Below are 19,678 nucleotides of genomic sequence, written 5' to 3' on the forward strand. Positions count from 1 at the left end.
ATTTTAGACAGGCATTGTATAAGCATCTATTATTAGAGAAAAATTATTTAAAATAAATAAAAATTATAAAATGGTTAAAACAAAAATAAATTTAACATCCTATAAAAGGTGCTTTGAAACATATAAATTTTAGATATATCGAACAGTAGATTTCACCCATTTGTATAGTAAAAATATTCTATCTAGCATTCACTTGTAGATCAGTATTAAGGTACTAGTACACTTTAGAAGACCAAAAATAATCATTTTTTCAAGAATTTTTTTCTCATGACCTTTATTAAAAATAGACATAAAACTTTTTACATATTAATATCTAACTCTTATAGAGTACAAAAAAGAATATGTGTGTACTCGTATGTGCACGTAAGAAGTTATACTTCTATTATATGATTTCTTAAAAATAAATATACTTTAAACAGTTTGTTTTAATTTTTTTAAACACCAAATTAATTTTGTGCTTACCGTTCAAAAAAATAAAAAAAAAAGTATAGAATTGCTCCGGACTCGAACTCAAGAGCTCTCGATCTCTGGCCGAATGCTATACCAAATACGCTACGAGGACTGTGTCTGTATCGGTTCGGACGTACCTAATGACAATTCACGGTAACAAACAGACAAGGTGAAGTAAGTATAATAAATATACAATAAAATGTTTTAATAATACTCATCTTACTCCTGAGGAAGACAAATCCAAAGACAAACAAATTATAATAAATATATTTACTAAAAACACTAATATATTCTTTTCACACCTTTTTTTGATATATTTATACATAACTTGAAAGATTCAGCAACTAAACGCCATACTGTCTGTGTGCGCATGCGCGCAGTATTATAAAATTTTACTCTCAATCGCGCCTAAAGAAGCATAACTTCAAAAAATATATATTGTAAAATATTGTAGAGGGCGCAAAATTTGAGGCCCGAAAAATGATGGCGGACAGTTGGCTGCATTTGAAGAAGGAAGGTTTCTTACGTGACAATTTACCACAATTTGACCAATAAATAAAAAATAAATATTTTTTCCACCTACCTCTACCGAAAGTATACTTTTCCGGACCTGATTGTAGGGAGCAAAGTTGTACTTTTCCTCCCTAGGGAGGAAAATATTTTTCCTCCCTAGGGAGGAAAAGTAAAAGTGACGTCATGGTATTTCATTCATGAAATATAACTTATTGACGCCCTGTATAATATATATTTTCTATTACGAAGTATCTATACATTTTAACGTTTATTTATAAAACATCCTGTATTTTGCAGAATGGTAAAAAACAGTAAATTGTTATTTTGATTTAACAATGTTTACATTAATAATTTGACTTATATTTGACAGTTGACAGTTATATTGTACCTACTTGTTGTTTTAGTTTTAATAAATTTTGTTGGTTAGTTACATAAATAAATTAAGTAAAAATGAAAAAATGACTTGTGATTTGAGGAAGGTGGAAAACCCATATGTATAACATGGGAGTAAAGTGCCTTTTCCTCCCTTGAATGATTACTGCCCTCCGCTACGCGTCGGGCAGTAAACTTCATTCTCGGGAGGAAAAGTTACACTTTCCTCCCTTGTTATACAAATAGCTATTTAACCATGAAAAACTGAAAAAAAAACGGGCGATTTTTTTCAAATTTCCGTAAAATCTTTTTTTTGCGGAATTTTTTACTAAATGTGGTAAATTGTCACGTAAGAGACCTTTCTTTTTCCAATGCCGTACGATTTTTTTGTTTCAGAGATCCCAATCCTGAGATTAAATGTCCGCCATCGGAACTACTTTTTTTCGAGGCCCCGACTTTGGCGCCCTCTACAATATTAGTGTACATGCATAAATGAAAAAAGATATATTTTTTGTATTCTCTAAGAGTTAGGTATTAATATGTAAAAAGTTTTATGCTCATTTTTAATAAAGGTTCTGAGAAAAAAATCTTGAAAAAATGCTTATTTTTGGTCTTCTAAAGTGTACTAGTACCTTAAAACAAAACCAAAAGTGCCAGATAAATAAATAAAAGATTTGGGTTAATCTAATCCTTGTTTTAACATATCTATAAGTTCATATTTCTCTTGCTCTTTCTCAAGCTGTTCTTGTAAAAGACTTTCTACTATTTCTTGGAACCGTTGCCTCAGAGCAAGATTTTCAATATTCTCAATTTTTGTCTCTTGTTGTTGTCTTTTTGCTTTCAAATCAGCTATTTCTAGGTTGATTTCATCGAGTCTGCTTTGAATAGTAACTGAAACAAGAAAAAAGAGATTAGTTTTGAAGACCAAAGAGATCTTAGAGTTAGTAATTGTGGAAAAATACCAACAGAAAGTCTGCACAACAAGATGATGCACATACTAACAGAAGCAGGAATTAATAACCAAGATCTGAAAATAATTAGACATTTACTAGAATCAGACCACAAATGTCAGAATTGAAGGTGAAGACACAACAAATATATGAAAATTATGCATGGAGTGAGGCAAGGCTTATTTTGTCTTCTCTAATCTTCAACCTCTACTCTAAAAGAATATTTATCGAAGCTTTGCATGCAACTGAAAAAGGCATTCTACTAAACGATTACTTTCTAAACAACATCAGATATACAGATGATACTTAACATATATTAACATTATCTGGTATTTGCAGACAATTTATGAGACTTTTATGTGTTTACGAACAAAATCACATCCCTGTAGAAAGAGTGGACTACAACTACCTCAGCGCTATAATAAATGAAGAATGGACCAACAACCAAGAAATTAGAGGATGCATCGGGAAAGCTAGATCTAACTTCAACCGGAGATGGGGGTCGTCTTCAAGAGCCACAACATCTCTTAGTATAAAAGTATGCTGTGATGCTGTCTTTTTTGGCAGAAGATTGGAAGCATTTGAGATGTGGCTATATCAGAGAATACTTAAAATCGCATGGACTGATTGACTCACTGAGTCCTTCAGAAAAATGAAGAATCAAGAGGTACTGACCACCATCAAATCTAGAAAGTTCCAATAATTCGGACACATGCCAAATGAATTAAGATATGCCTCCAAGCCATCTGATAGGGAAAATATTTGGAAAGTGAGGTCCAGGACGAAGACCATCCTGGTTAAAGAACCTCAAAACCTGGTTCAACTCAACATCTGTGCAGGTTTTCCACGATGCTGCAGATAAGATAAAAATTACCATGATGAAAGCCAAATTCGTCATGGATATGCACATCAAGAAGATATCGAAGAAATTTTAGTCACACAAAAGCAGGGCGCGAGGATATATATCCACTGATATATATCACGATATATATCGTGATATATATCATGATATTTATATTATACAGGGTGTCCCAGACTAACTTACCCACGCTATATCTCTTAAAGGAATAGAGATTTTCGAATGGGACAAAAGGTTATATATTCTACTTGTAATACACTTTAATATAACGTACAAAAAATCATCCCCTAAATAATCATCCCTTAGTTAAAACCCCTAACTTTAACTTTTTTAATAGCACCCTATATATTTTTTTATAGTTTTGGATGTGGTCTTCTCTCGTCTATTCAACACATTTTTTGAAAATAAAATCGGTTCGTAAATAACCAAGAAAATATCAGTTTAGTTTTGTTAATTATGTGTCCCAGACTAATTTATCAAGGCTATATTTCATAAACGAATAGAGATCTTCGAATGGGACAAAAATGATCTATTTCATTTGTAATACACTTTAATATGGCCTAGAAAAAAAATATCCCCTAAATATTCATCCCTTAGTTACAACCCTTTACTTTATTTTTTTTAATAGCACCCTGTAAGTTAGGGATGAATATTTAGGGGATGAATTTTTTCTACGCCATATGAAAGTGTATTACAAATGGAATAGATCAGTTTTTGTGCCATTCGAAAATCTCTATTCGTTTAAGAAATATAGCCTGGATAAATTAGTCTGGGACACACAATTTACAAAAATAAACTGATAGTTTCTAGGTTATATACGAACCGATTTTATTTTCAAAAAATGTGTTGAATAGACGATAAAAGACCACATCCAAAACTATACAAAAATATACAGGGTGCTATTAAAAAATTAAAGTTAGGGGTTGTAACTAAGGGATGATTATTTAGGGGATGATTTTTTTGTACGCCATATTAAAGTGTATTACAAGTAGAATATAACACCTTTTATCCCATTCGAAAATCTCTATTCGTTTAAGAGATATAGCGTGGGTAACTTAGTCTGGGACACCCTGTATATATCGTGATATATATCAGTACTTTATTTCGTACTAATTTTTACATAAGAAGGTTAAAACCAACGACAATTGCTGTCCCCGTAGAAATTTGGAGTCAAGTGGAAAAAGATCTGAGTGATCAACCAATTCAAATTAAGAACTTTTATTACAAAAGGAGGAATATGGCTCTAGGTTTGCCTCATTTTTTGGCAAACTTACTGGACCATCGCTTTTTGGGAGAAAGACTTACTGCTGAACAAAAAGAGCAGGCTTATGAATATTTTAATTCAACCAACACAGATTTTGTTCCGTTTGTAATGGCTCTAACTTCGAAGTCTAAACCTTTTCCGTCTTTCATGTATGGTCCAAATTTCAAAAAAACATCTCCATTATTATGGCGGAAGTCTGTTCCAATCGCTGAATCTGCTTGGCCTGATAAAAACATATTTATCGAACGAATTAACCAATTGCTTACAGCAGTAACCTCAACGGCAGGCATTGAAAGGTGCTTTTCAAGCTTTGGACTTGTATTTCCAAATTACGAAATAATTTAGGAACCGAAAAGGCTGCTAAACTTGTATTCATGTTTAAATATTTAAACAGTTCTTCATACAAAAAAAAAAATGACAATTTGGAATGGATTTGGCCTGAACAAGAAACTGAAAGACGGGAAAATGAAGTCTTGGGTGCCTTACTGGTTTTGATTCAGACATTTCCGATGTTAAATCATCATTTTAATTAATTTTCTAAATTTTGATTTTATTTTTTAAATGTTCAAAATTTTAAGTTATTTGGGAAAAATAGAAATACCTATATGTTTAAATTAATGTTTTCAATATTTTTACTTAATTTAGTTGTTACTTGGATACTCATATCATTTTGTTTTCCGTTTATGTAACATACTACCATACGTACGTTTATATTTTTGTATTTTTTATTTAAGTAAAAATATATCTTTTATACTGTTACATTCTACATTTAGAGTCTTATTTTGGTCAATTTAGTTTCTCTATTGAAATGTTTTCCAAAATATCATATAAATATCACATTTTGGATATATATCGGATATATATCATATATATCCGATATTTTGATATTTTTATAAATATCATTGATATTTTGTGCTCTGCACAAAAGATAACTTTTTAATGTAAGTACTTACTTCTGAAATTTCCTTTATGCTCTGGTGCTCGTAAGTATGGTTCTGTATATGAAGTACTTGGTGGTTGGTAGTAATCCATTTCTTGCATTAAATTTGATGACTGTTCCATTTCTCTAAACATATCACTGGTAAATTCTGTGAGAATTTTGGAATCAGCAGAATGATTCTACAAAAATAAAAATTTTTATGTTATTACTCAAGACAAAAAAATAATAAAACTCATTAAATAAACAATGTTTGAGTTATTACCAGAACAGAATTGGAATCGGTAAGGTGACTTTCTGCTGAATTTTGGCTAGTCTCGTCCAAAACGTCCAGTACATTAAGATGAGCGTCTTCATCTTCTGAATCACTAACTGCTCCTCCAAATATATCATGCTCGGCAACGTTTTTAATGGGTTCTTTAGGGCTTTTCTTAACTACTGTACCTTTGTTTATTTTATTTTCATCTTCTTCGTTGATTACTTCCCATTTGACACTGACCTTAAATTTCAAACAATTTAGAAAAAATAATTTTTATGAATTTTTAAATAGTAATAATTCAGTCAATCTCATGAATTAAATTAAAATTTGTTATACTACTTTACCAATTAAAATTTACTTACAGCATCATTATCGATCTTTAAAAGTCGCTTAACTTCTTTTTCAATTTCTGGAGCCTCTACATACTTCTTTTTTAAAGTTTTCCTAAACCTTCTTTTTCTTACATTCTTAACGGGTGGTGTTATTCCATGGGGCCATAAATACTTTTTGTCAACTTTGTTTGAATCTTTCTTTTTCTTTTGTGGTGAGTCCTCGTCTGTAGTAGTTTGATCATCCTCTTCTTTACAAACTAACATCTGACATATATCAGCTGTTTTATAAAACCCCTTGGCATCGATAGTTTTTAATGATTCAACTACTGTTGGTAAATCAACAACTTTGGCACCCATCAGCCAATGATCTACTCTTACCTCTCCATGACGCATATCTTCATCAATTTTAATACCTACTCTATCTTTTAATGAACTATTATTCCGAATTGCTTCCTTCAATGCTCTAGCTGGTTCCTTAAAAAAGTTATTACATTAATGATTAAATGATATTTATTAAAAGTGAGAAAATAGTGAAAGTTTTTAACACATTGTGTGCCACGCTTTAATTGGGATAATAGTCTCAGCAAATTGATATCCACGGCAAGAAAGTAAGTCATATGTGTATATCAAAAATGAGTGATATGGCCCCTGGCAAAATATTTGTGTATCTCATATATGAGCGACGTGGCACGCAATGTGTTAAAACTCAAAAAACATAATATATTACTTGTCAAATGTAATCTTGGCTTTAAATGTGACTTTAGAAATCTTGGCTGACGTAGCAGTAATCAAACCAATAAGAATTTTTTTAATTTCCCTTATGTTTTCAAAGCAAAAAATAAATAAAAAAAGCATATAGAGCTTTAGGAATGAACAGAAAAGAAAAACTTAGAGAAGACATGGCAATAAGAAATAATAATTAACAACAGTAAAATGTTTACAGGAGTTCAATTCTTGAGAAATCACTATCAGATTCAGAATTATCATCACTGGAATCACTAGTTCTATCTTCCTGAAGATTAATTATTATTTGATCAAATATTAAATCTAAAACGGGTTTGTTTTCCATAAAAAACTGTTCGAAAGGTTTAACATGTTCACATCGTTTTTCCACTCTTCATTTAAAACTATTTAAAAAAAATTCATCACAAAAACAATCCACAGAAGTAAACTTAAAGCAACGTTTTCCTAAGCCACCTATTTCTTAAAAGATGCGCCCACTAATTTTATGGGATTGAGGTCTGGATGATACGGAGGCACCCTTAACATTGAATGACCAATATTACCCAGTATTCTGTCAATTTCACACACCTTCAATCTGGGTTTATGGATTTGTACAATGCTGTAAAGATTGACTTTTAACATACCTTCTGAAAAAGGTAGATTCCATTGTGTTAGCCAGTGTTTTATTAAATTTTTGGTAATATTAATCAAGTAATATTAATTAGGAAATTTTTCAGCTTGCGCATTCTGATAAGAAACGTTGTCAACAACTAGTACACTACGAGGAGGAAGATTGGGAATAAGCATTTTATGAAGCCATTTTTTACTATTTTCATCATTCATTTCACTGTGGTGGTCCCCTGATTTTGTGTTTGACTTAAATTTCAAACAAGCATTCTTTACAAAACCGCTTTCTACACCTGCATTCACTGTTTTCAGTCTTCATTCTTTTGAAATTATTGTAACATATAATTTTTCATTGGAGTTGTCACTTTTCCAGCGAGTATGGGAACAATGAATGCAGGTTTAGTGACTGTATATTATATGCCAGTACAGACTGTATCAACCAAAGTTTGCTGTTGAGTTGTTTACTTTCACTAATATATTTCCGTTAATTTTACTGTGCATCAAGTGGATGTGGGATCTTACAACTTTAGCGATTGTAAGGTTTTCAAAGTCGTTTCTAGTTTTGACAGACCGTAGGTGCAGTTTTTTAGAGTGTTGCTACTATCTGTCGAATATCTGAAGTGTTGAGTTGTGCAGTGACCATTGATGGCAATGAATGTGTAAATAATAGTAATAAACTGTCCAAATTAATAATGGGCTCTTCATTTTGAAGAATGAAGTAAGCTTGTAAAGCGTCGTTTTCACGCTACATCTTATTGTACGTTTTGTGTGTCATGCAAAATGTATGACAAAACGTATGTGTCCAGTGTATAACAAGAAATGAAATGAATCGAAATGAAATCCAAGGTCAGACCGAAGATATGAATAAATAAATAAAAAATATTGTTTTGTCTCGAAGATTGAACACATTGTTTGAAAAACGTTAATATGTATCTATACACTTGATAAAACGTACGTTTTGCATGACACACAAAACGTACAATAAGACGTAGCGTGAAAACGACCCTTAAGAGAGCAGATCAAAAAAAGTTTCACACCTTGGCTGTGTTTCGGGACAAATAGGTCTTGTATTAGACTAACGGTTGGCTGCATTGACTGTGTAGTAACACACTGTGGCAAAGGTTCAATACAGGACATACATGCCTCGTAACACACTCAACGTAAGTTTATAAATATCTCTAAACACAGCCAAGGTGATAAAAAAGGAGAATTCAGATATAAAAGACACTAAGGAACTAAATGTTGAATTTATAAAACCAATCTAAAATTGGAAAAACCAAAATGCAATACTGATAATTCAAGTTTACATAACAAATGCCTGTAATTTTTTTATAGTAACTTACCACAGGTAATCTAAGTATAAATTGTGATTCTAAATCAGCTAGAGGTTCTGCTTCTATTTTGGACATGTTTTTTCTTTTTTGTTGTAGTTGTAATGTAAGGTATACTTAGTTTTTCTTTAATCCTTTAATTATTATACTCTAAAATCTATACAAATGTATATAAAGCGCAATAATACTTCATTTATTTATTGTACTCGTCTTACATTTTTATCTTATCGGGTTATTCTATTCGCTTTTTGTATAAAATAGCGCATAGTTTATAGTTTTTTCTTTAGAAATTAAAAATCTTTACGTGTCTTTACATTTACAATAATAAAATTAGTAAATTAAAAATAATTATGAAGTTAGTCGTATATCGATTGTGGTTATATCAGTTTATCTTCTTCTTTTTCCTGATCGTATACGTCATTGGTTATTAATTATGTATACAGTTTGTAAAAGCCACTTGGAATAAATTTATTATTTCATGAATGATGATTTTAGAAATAAGTCCTAAAACGGGTCTATTTTTATTTTTAAATTATGATTTTTGGAATATAATATATTACAATATATTATATCATAATCGTGACGGCGTAATCATGATTTTTCTAAATGAGAATTAATAGGGGTCGTGTGCTAGCTCATTTGAAAGGTTATTCAATTCTCTATCCAGTAATATTATTATTAATGTAACAATATCTGCTTCTTGGCGGTTTGTAAATTTAATTTAAGCGAAAAGCAATGTCTATTTTTCAAATAAACATTTTTTTTTCTGTTTTCCGACAGCAGTAAAATGTATTTTGAATTAAATAAATTACATACATTTCTACAATAATTGTGCTTGAAAATAAATTATGAATAATATTAACAACTCTTTGATATACGATTTACTGTTTCATCCGCATAACGTAAATTATTGATGACACTTCACCATTCACAATTATTCCTGCTTGTTTTTTAGAAAGTGAATTTCTGAAAATTCTTTTTGAGTAAACGTTGAAATGAAGGGGCGACAAGAGGCATCCTAGACGGGCCCCTAATAACACGCTCTGAGGTAGGTACTACAAACCATACAATCATTAAGAAATGGCAAAGCGGCAGGTCCTAATGAAATTCTAAATGAAACATATAAGCTTATAAATGATACCAATTGCTCTAAAATGAAAGTAATATTTTAGAGACTAAGTTCGTTTTTCAATACTATTTATACCAGTGCACCTACTTAATGGTTGGTCCAATTCATTGTTCGTAGCTCTACCTAAAAAGACAACAGCAAGAAACTGTGCTGATTATAGAATCATCAATTTGTTAGGCCAACTATTGAAAATTTTTCTAAAGATAACACATGTTTTCATGGTAATACCACAGAATAAATATGGTTAGTTATTCTGTGGTAATACATACTATAATTTTTATAATAAATGCGAGGAATATTGACTTCTAAAAGACGTTTGATCGTGTTAAGCACTCTACATTGATCGAAGTTGGCAGTTGGTTTAAGACATTGACTTGGACAGCAGAGATTTTCGCATAATTGCAAATTTGTATTGGAATTGAACAACTTCAGTTTTAGTAGACGGTTTGGAATCACAGGCTCTTAACATTAAAAGAGGAGTACGGCAGGGATGCCTCTTGTCGCCCCTTCATTTCAACGTTTACTCAAACGTTTGTTAACATAATTTAGTAGTTTGTACAGTACCTATACTTCCTGTCAAGTATGAAAAGGATACGTCGAATAGTTTTAAAATGCTGAGCAAAAATAGTTTTTAAATTTTTAGATAAAACACCCTGTAACTCAGTAAGGAACCACATTTTATTTAAGTGTTTTAGGTTAATTCTTCGTATTTTGTGCTACGGTTTCTCCAGTTACTATATGGACAATTATTAATGAAACACCCTGTATAAATGTGGCAGTTAGATAATAATGTGACAAAATATTTCCGCTTCAAAATAAGCTGTCCCACATTAAAGTAATGACAAATTTAAATTTGATGTCACATCTCCATCTACAATGGTATAGAAAGAATACACTTTTTACCACACGTCGATATGTTATAAAGTTAAAATAATTTATTTTTGGCATAAAACATATTCAGCACTAATCAACCAATAAATTAATGTCTAATTACGCTGAAAACATGAATAAAATGAGTTAAATAATAAATTAGTCCATAAGAACTAATGTATTTGTAGCACCTATTCGAACACTTGCGCCTCTAGCGGCGATTGCTGGAAGCTGAATTAGATGTTGAAAAGTTAGCCCACAAACGATGCATTGCGTTTCCTCTCCTTCTTACAGGTATCCATAGATTTTACTTATATTTATTGGTTACTTGCCATATTTGAAATAACTTCTTCTTCTTCTTGCCATAACTTCTTCGTGTCTTTCAATACGGTGATAATTAGAGTAAAAATGCAGATAATAAATATATACATTTATTTATAGAGAAATTGGTTACAATACGAAATAGCTTCCCAATGATTACAAAAATGCAAAACATATAATTGTTTTCAATTCGAGGAATGTGATAATATACTAAGAGTAAAAGATAAAGTTATTTTATATTATCGAACATTCTTGGTGGACACACTTTATAAACACTTCAAATGGTGTGCTCAACGCTTACATAATGCATAATAATACGTCTTTGGTTGTGAAGTGTAAAGTAATGCATTTTTGACTAGAACGAAGAAACACAAAGTATCAAATTTTCCTGTGTATCGCAAGGTTAGAAGTCATATGAAAGTGTATGAAAATACAGAAGCAAAAATAAAGCTGCAGTAATGTATAAGTTATTTCAATTTATTACTATACTCTCACTCAGCTTGCTAGAAAAAAGATCCACAAGGCAACATGGAGATCAAACGATGAAAGAAGAAATAATCAATTAGAACATATTTTGATTGGAACATTCTAGCAATATAATAGGGCAAATAGGGGAATAACTATGATGGTCTGAATACTTTGAAGAGCTCCTGATTATCCAAAATTTCTTTGAAGAAAAGGATGAAAATGATGGAAATAACAGAAATGAGTATCAAACTGTCGAATTTGAAATACCCCCACCAAGTCGAGAAGAAATTAGAAATGTCAAAGAAACGCTTAAAAACGATAAAACCCCTGATCTGGACAATATTGATGCCAAGTCAATTAAAAAAGGCGGTCATGAACTCATAAGTAAAATGCATCAATTAACAGAAAAGGCCTGGCAACAAGAAATAATGCCTAAACAATGGTGTGGTAGTATTATTGCACCAATACATAAGAAAGGAAAAAGGAATAGTGTTCGAACTATAAAAGAAGAATAAATAAATAAATAAATATTTACTATTAGACAAATGCTTGAACAGTATTAGGAGTATAATCAAGACGTGCATCAGAGATCTTAACAAACAGGCTTATGATTCAATTAATCGTCCAACATTACGGAATGCAGTAGTTGAGCTGGGCATAAGTACATAAGAAACTAACTGCGGTAACTCAAATGTGTGTAAGTAACTCCTTTGCACAAGTTAGAATAGGGGGGAAAATATCAAATGCTTTCTGTGTAAATTCTGTTTACCCATTGTTGTTTACCTGGCCTTAGAATATGTCATGCGAAGAATTTATCCAACAATCAAATCAGACATAGTTGCTCGGGGAGGAAAAATCGTCCTCGTTTTTGCCAATGACACAATCAAAATTAGAAGTTAGGATATTTTCTCGAGCTTTGAAAGAGCTGCATTAAATATTGGGCTGACAGTAAAAGAAGACAGAACAAAATACATGGTCGTTTCAAAACAAAAACGACGGCGTGTACAGGATTTATATTAGCATCCAAAAAATTAAGAACAATTCATATCGATTTAATTTTTAAAGGTCTTACACAAGCATTACTGTTTTTAGTAGAATAACTAGGTGACATTGATGTCACAATGTAGGGCACTCGTTTCGAGAATTTCAGCTATTTTGATATTATTAATATTTCACGGTCGATTCGGTGTCGGCAATCATAATAAAAACAATTACGAGTTTATTTATAGATACGGACAAAGTATTGCAGATCATTCTTTATTCTTTATTCGTTATTAAGACATCAAGTAGTTAGAATATAGACTTTGCCCACCAACTCGTTACTGGTATAGTTAGTGTTGATAAATAAATATATATCCGGTAATAATGTTCGACTTAATCAACGCCATCATAGGGGGTAACTACCCCCGCCACCATAGGCGAATAAGGCAAAATATTACTATAAACGATCATAACTTCAAAGTGGTCAAACAATGTAAATATCTAGGAGCAACAATATCAATGATAACGAAATAGAACTAGAAGTTGAAACACGAATAATGGTGGGAAACAGATCTTTCTTCGCAATGCAACATATAATGAAGTCAAACCTCTCATGAGATGCAAAAATCCAGATTTATAAGACCATAATACTACGAGCAGTCGCGTATGGAAGCGAAACATGGACGCTAACAAATAAATAAGTAAATAAATTGCTGGTGTGGGAACGTAAAATCCTTCAAATGATGTATGGCCCTTGTAGAGATAGCGTGACAAACGAATGGAGGCTCAGATACAATAAGTTAAAGTCTCTCTCTTTGGAAAGGAAAATCTAGTCAGATATATAAAGGCCAATAGACTAAGATGGGCAGAACATGTCATACGTAATAACGATAATCGCCTCATAAACAATGTGTTTTGGGAAATACCAGATGGAAGAAGGTCTGTAGGACGATCTACAAAAAGGTGGAAAGATGCAGTCAAATAAGATCTGGAGAAAATGAGAGTGAGACAATGGGAAATAGTCGGATAGGACCAACAAACATTCATAATTGGGAATATATTGTGTGAACACTATTCAAGAATGTTATTTTCTATACAGGGTGTCCCCGAAAATAGTGCGTTCCTTAAAGGTATTGGTGAAGGCACCATGTAGGGCAAAAAAGTTTATAACATTTTTTTCTAAATGCAACCGTTTCGCTAAAAAACCAAAATACATTTTGATATGCAAATTGAAATCTGACAACTATGTATACAAAAATCTAAACATAGACAATCACAATTCAAAAATAGTTGCAGCATTTTAGCCATAAGTATTCACATTCGTTCACTGTCTTCATCCTAAACAAACAAACAAATTCTGTTTTGTTGGATTTTCAAACATGGGGTGGTACAATTATTTTGCAGGTGTACCTGTCTGACCTACATTTGTGGTGTCAATAAACTAAATCACAAACAGTTCTTGTACAGTGATGCCAAATTAGTTAATTTTATGAAAATAAAAGTTCGCTTATATGGCGAACAATGTGATTTTTTTTTGGAAATGGTTAACTTTAGAAAAAAATGTTATAGGACTTTTTTGTTCTAAATTGTGTATTATATCCATACCTTAAAGGAACGCACTATTTTCGGCGACAACCTGTATAGTCAACATTTTGGGCTCAAGGAATTTACAGGAGACAATAACTTTGTTTTTCTAGGTTCTGATAGGTAAAATATCACTAAACTTTGAATCAAACAGTCTATCTGCTCACTACAACAGTGTTTAAAATAAATTTATTCTATAAGTACACATAACAAGGAAACATCAACCGATATATTTTCTAAATTCTTAACTCTTACATTTTACAGTGATTTTACAATTTACAATGATTGTCTCAAGTAGCAGGTTTACGTTTTCTAGAATATATGAAGGAAAAAAAGAATTTGGTACTCCTGGAACATTTTAGACTGTTCTGATACCCTACAGAGATCTCTAAAACCTTCCAGGAGAATATTCAAACAGGCTCCTTTCGGATAAATATCAAACCTTTTACAGTAATACCTGAACATTTCATACTACTGACGTCCACTTTTCAAACATTTCAAAATACCACGAAGTCTTCCGGAGACACCTACAATAATACAGGAGAATCTTAAATTATAAAAGACTACTTTGAGACTCTACAGATACCCTAAACATTGCATAATATTCCAGATGACTCTTAACCCCATTTTTTAACACTTCTGATAATTTTAGTCTTCAAATTGTGAAATATAGAATCCCAATATTAACTGGAACGAAAAGATTTAGTGTGATCTTAAGGAATTAATATGGAATAAGCTAAACCAAACTGTCCAATGAAGAACAGGTAACGATGACTCAAGTGCTTGGATGAAGAGGTTAAAGAGAAGGAAAAGGAAACAAGCAAAAATTTTGAGGGAAGTTTTAAAATATAAAAACTGGTCTTGAGCTAAAAAAAAAGAAGGAACAAGTATGGATCTATAACGTCTATATACATTCAATATATGTACCTACATATTATTTACACCGATATTTTTGAAATGTCAATTACCTATTGATATTTAAAACTTTATATTCTAGTGACAACTAAACATGCTGCTTGGATCGTATTTCATAACATTGGTCTAAAAGAAATCCGTACAATTCGGGATGTACTGTCTAATATAATTTCAGAATAACTTAATACAATTTGATTTTGGAAAGTGATATGACCAAGTCAAACATTCTTAACACGTTCGCGGACACGCTGTCATTTTATACACGTATTCTTATGGAGTAAATGACTTCATATGCAGTCATGACCGCGAATGTGTTAATAATGTTCACTTCGTGTTAACAATCAATGTGTTAAGCTGCTTTTTAATCACTTGACATAATATGGTTGTCAAAATGACAACTTATCGATAATAAAACAATATTTTTAAAAACAGTGATCAAAAAGGGAATTAAATGCAAACACTTCATCCACGACAAACTGATAGGTGGCTTGCAAGAAGTGGGAATTGATGACGAAGACCTCGGTATTATCAAAAATTTGTATTGGCATCCTTGTGCAAACATACCAGTTGGCCAGAACACGACGGACGCAGTGGAAATACAACGTGGAGTGAGGCAAGGGTGTATTATATTGCCTCTATTGTTTAATATATACTCAAAATTTATTTTCAAAGAAGCCTTAGATGAAGATGCAAGCATTAAAATCAACGGAATTAATGTCAACCATCTCAGTTACGAAGACGACACGGTACTAATTGCTTCCAAAGAGTTTAACGACTTACAAACAGGATGACCGAAACATGTGTTTAATATGGGCTAAAACAATACTTCAAGACCAAATTTATGGTTGTTGTATGGAATAAAGTTAGAAAGAGTCCAAAATATCACCTATTTGGGTGCCAAAGTTAACGATAACTGGGATATCTTCTTCTTTCTCGACACTCCTTATGCCCCTCGAAGCATCGGAGTAACTGAGATAAAAACAAAGAAATAAGAATACGCATCGAAAAAGCCAGAGCAGCCTTCTATAAAGTAAAGAAAATTCTCATTACTAGAAATATTACTTTAAACCTTAAAATTAGATTAATACTGCAAGCGCCAGTTAACTTGGCGACAGCGAATACGCACAACGACACTGAGACTGATGATCATCCCATGAGCCACTGTGCAATGCGTCTCGCCAAGTTAACTGGCGCTTGCAGTAGCAGACATTGCTGTAATACGCCAGTCAATGGGAGCAAAAATAGGATATTACCTCCGAATTCTATCCTACTGCATGGATTTTAATGAAATTTTTTTAGTTATAATACAAAAAGAAATATGGTAGGTGAAATAGTTTTTTTTTTTGTACATTATCAAATTGGTGTATTCAACTTAAAATAACACGAGAAACGGTCGATTTTAGGTGTGTAATGCTACTAATACCTTTTGTAGTGCTTGAAAAGACCTTTAAAATAAGTAATATTAAAGGTCCATTACATTAAAACTAAGCGAGATATTCTGCAAACAAATTGATAACTAATGTATTATAAGAAAAAATGAGAAGTAATTTTAACCTCCATCCTCCAAAATGTAAATACATCGTTTTCTTTCCACAATACCTTTTACTATAGTGTTATTTCTATGTTCAAAAAGTTGGACGGGTTTAAAATGAATGGTTTTTGAAAAAAAAGATCAAATTATAGAGAGCATTTTTAAATTTTCTTAAAAATCTTCCTTTTCTCCATGTAACTTGGAAATGATAAGAGATACAGTAATGAAAAATAAAAAGGAAATTGTTACCTGAAAGAGCCCTACATTTTTGTGTGGTATCTTTTTTCGTATCTCTTATCTTTTTCGAGTTACATGGAGGAAAAGGAAGATTTTTAAGAAAATTTAAAAATGCGCTTTGTATTTTGATCTTATTTTTTTCAAACACCATTCATTTTAATCCAGTGCAACTTTTTGAACATAGAAAGAACACTATAATAAAAAGTATTGTAGAAGGAAAACGATGTATTTAAATTCTGATGGATGATGGGTTAAATATACTTCTCATTTCTTCTTAATCAACTTTTTTGCAGAATATCTCGCTTAGTTTGAATGTAATCGACATATGGTATTGCTAATTTTAAAGGTCTTTTCAAGCACTATAAAAGTTTTTTTATAACCTACAGAAATATTTTATATAGTTTTTTTGTTATATGCATAGTTTTTAAGGTATTCGCAAAAATCCGTCCGTAAAGGTGTCATTTTTCAATGAAAATAGCCAATTTTCAACCACGAATAACTCAAAAAGTATCGAGTTTTCAAAAAAATAATTATAGAACAGTTTTTGCTTAAAATTAGGTTCTCTGGTCTCTTCCGTGGCTATTTTACCCAAAACATTTTTCACCCTCGAGAAGGGGGTGGGAACCACCCCCAAGATAAAAGTGCACATCGGCATAGGGTAGACTTTGTTTCTTGAGCTATTACCTACTTACTGTGGAAATATCAAGAAAATCGATGTAGTAGGATTGAATTCGTAGCCAATTACCCTCTCATTGACTGCCCTATAAGGTATGTAGAGGTGGACCTTCACATAGACATTAATGAAACGATTGAAGGCCTTTGAGTCGAGGATCTACCGACGAATATTTCGGATAAGTTGGGTTGATGGAATAAGAAATGCAATAGTTTTACACGGAATGAAAAACAGCACAAGAATAACAAAAATTCGAAAGTTACAATATTTCGGCCATGTAATGAGACATCCAGAGAAGAGTGGTATCAAGAGACATCCGCTAATCTGTTTCGAGCTGCTTTAGACAAAATTACTATTTCCAATATAATTGCCAACATTTGATGATCGGCAGGGTACTGAAAGAAGAAAAAGGTTTGAATGATCTGAGGGTATTACTGGAAAATTTTAAATACATGTTTTAACAATCAATATATTACATTTTTGAGTTGTTTCATACTACTGAGCTTCAAATAAAAGTTTTATAAATAAATCTCATCAGAAATACTCCATTGGTCATACCACCCTCGCAGTAAAAAGTTCTTTTGTAAGGCACTAACATTGGGAAATCAATGTCACACGATTGTCCACCACTAATCACTATTAGTCACTATCGATTACAATAAAAAACGGCCCACATTATCTTTAGGAACGTTGTATGGACTCGTATGAATGACTGGACGTGGACGGCAGTAATGGCGATACAAGCGTTGGTTCCATACTCTCCTCCGTTGGTTCCGACACTCCCAAATGTGCTCGATGGAAATATCTAACTTTGTTGGTGTTACTCATGCCTGAAAAATAGTGTTTTGTTCATTTCATTTGTACTATATTATGACAATTTATAATATATTCCTAAGCAGTTTAAAAAAAGTGTATGGGAACATCCATAAACTACGTCGTTGAAAATGGGGAGGGGGGTCTATGCTTATTACGACGGGGGGGGGGGCATGAGTGCACATCCGACGTCGTTTGATGTTCACGAATATAAAAAATATACCCTATTGTAGGATTAAAAAGAATTAGTAGGTATATTACTTTTATCGCATACTTTTCATTTCGTTTTTATCACTCACAGCCTTAATAATATTGCTAGCAGTTTTGTACAGAATAACAAACAATAAAATTGTTCTATGTATTTAAACAAACGCTTCTAAACAGAACAGCGTCTGGAAGCAATAAATATTAAACTGTTCATTTATTTACTGAATACTCTATGTGAAACAATTATTCTACAAGAATGAATAGAAATTAAATATTCTATTTTATTTAGTTAGTACATTGTATGTATACTTAATAAAAGAAATGGTATTGAAATCAAAACAAAATAAGTACCAAGATTTATATGATGTAGTTAAGAAAGCATAGGAACTCCGATAAAAGTATTGTCTTTTGTCCCAATAAAAATTAGTTGTACAGTGGATTGAGAGAAAAAGGTACGCGGATATTAATGAGCTACTAGTAATACTGATTTGGATACATTCGTAAATAAACATTGATAGCTAACTTTAAAAAATCCAGAAATAACATGGAATTTTAAAAAAAAAATACTAAAAAGAGGGGTTATGAGTTGCAATTGCGACGTCGGTATGAGGGGGGGGTCAACTGTAAACGACGGAAGGAGGAAGGGTATTAAAAAGTCCAAAATTTTTACGACGTAGTTTATGGCTATACACTAACCGCTACGCTACTAGACACACGGACACATTGAGCTAATACAGTCCTGAACCCTTCACTTGGTGCACTGTTTACTTTTATGCCTAGAAGTATACAGATTGATCCTTAATAGAAAAAGTCCCTTGACGTAAAAGAAGAAGTATTGAGTTGGAGGATATTCGAGGTGTCATTGAATAACCTAGAAATGTCTAGTGAAGTCTAGAACGTCAGAACATTTATATGTATAAACATAGAGAGTTGACAGTTTATAGAATAGTTGTATTTGAAGCATAGAGTGAGCCTCACCTCCGCGCTTCCTGACGACAAGATCTCGTGGACTGGTTTGCGGTATCTCTTTCTAGCATATTGTATCGAGAAACTAAGATGACATTCAGTGTGAGTATAGGCACGGAAGGGCAGGACTACTGTCGCAACTTTACTATGCGTAAGAGTGAAACAGCACTGAGCCAAATAAAAATGATGGTGTCGTCACTTATCTCTGAATGACACTCTGTCTATGATAATATACAGGGTGTCCATAAACTCTACCGACAAACGAATACAGGAGATTCCTCAGATAATTTTAAGACAATTTAACCCAATTCACCTAGTCCGAAAATGCTTGCCAAGGGAGCTAGAGCTCTTTGAAGATGGCGTCAT

At 32.2% G+C, this 19,678-nt stretch overlaps 2 protein-coding genes across 6 annotated transcripts in view; both read right to left on the reverse strand.

Moving 5' to 3' along the window:
* Positions 1–13: 13 nt before the first annotated feature.
* On the reverse strand, positions 14–8,950 carry LOC114328030 (transcription initiation factor TFIID subunit 7). 2 transcript variants are annotated; one of them, XM_050653849.1, is made up of 6 exons: positions 8,833–8,940; positions 8,630–8,774; positions 5,967–6,410; positions 5,611–5,844; positions 5,362–5,527; positions 14–2,226 (listed from the first exon to the last, which is right to left on the reverse strand). In XM_050653849.1, exons 2-6 carry the CDS (start codon positions 8,693–8,695, stop codon positions 2,015–2,017), a joined length of 1,122 nt encoding a protein of 373 aa, XP_050509806.1. In that variant the 5' UTR covers positions 8,696–8,774; positions 8,833–8,940; the 3' UTR covers positions 14–2,014. The 2 variants fall into 2 exon arrangements, with proteins under 2 accessions (XP_050509806.1, XP_050509798.1); XM_050653841.1 differs by having other exon boundaries at positions 8,630–8,950.
* Positions 8,951–11,033: 2,083 nt separating this feature from the next.
* LOC114328011 (NPC intracellular cholesterol transporter 1) overlaps positions 11,034–19,678 on the reverse strand; it is a 121,650-nt gene continuing 113,005 nt past the window's right edge. For all 4 annotated transcript variants that reach the window (XM_050653805.1, XM_050653827.1, XM_050653812.1 and 1 more), the window contains one exon: positions 11,034–18,156. In XM_050653805.1, the coding sequence (XP_050509762.1) occupies positions 18,008–18,156 (149 nt within the window). In that variant the 3' untranslated portion in view covers positions 11,034–18,007. The remainder of the gene's footprint in view (positions 18,157–19,678) is intronic.

Source organism: Diabrotica virgifera, chromosome 1, assembly GCF_917563875.1.
Source record: "Diabrotica virgifera virgifera chromosome 1, PGI_DIABVI_V3a".
NCBI lineage: Eukaryota > Metazoa > Arthropoda > Insecta > Coleoptera > Chrysomelidae > Diabrotica > Diabrotica virgifera.

What these genes read in the sequence shown, in the direction of transcription:
- LOC114328030 (XM_050653841.1), bottom strand. Translation starts at nt 8,695, where the DNA reads ATGTCCAAAATAGAAGCAGAACCTCTAGCTGATTTAGAATCACAATTT. An exon ending in TTATACTTAGATTACCTGTG is followed by an intron (nt 6,411 to 8,629) that starts GTAAGTTACTAT and finishes AACTTTTTTAAG; the next exon opens with GAACCAGCTAGAGCATTGAA. An exon ending in CCGATTCCAATTCTGTTCTG is followed by an intron (nt 5,528 to 5,610) that starts GTAATAACTCAA and finishes TTATTTTTGTAG; the next exon opens with AATCATTCTGCTGATTCCAA.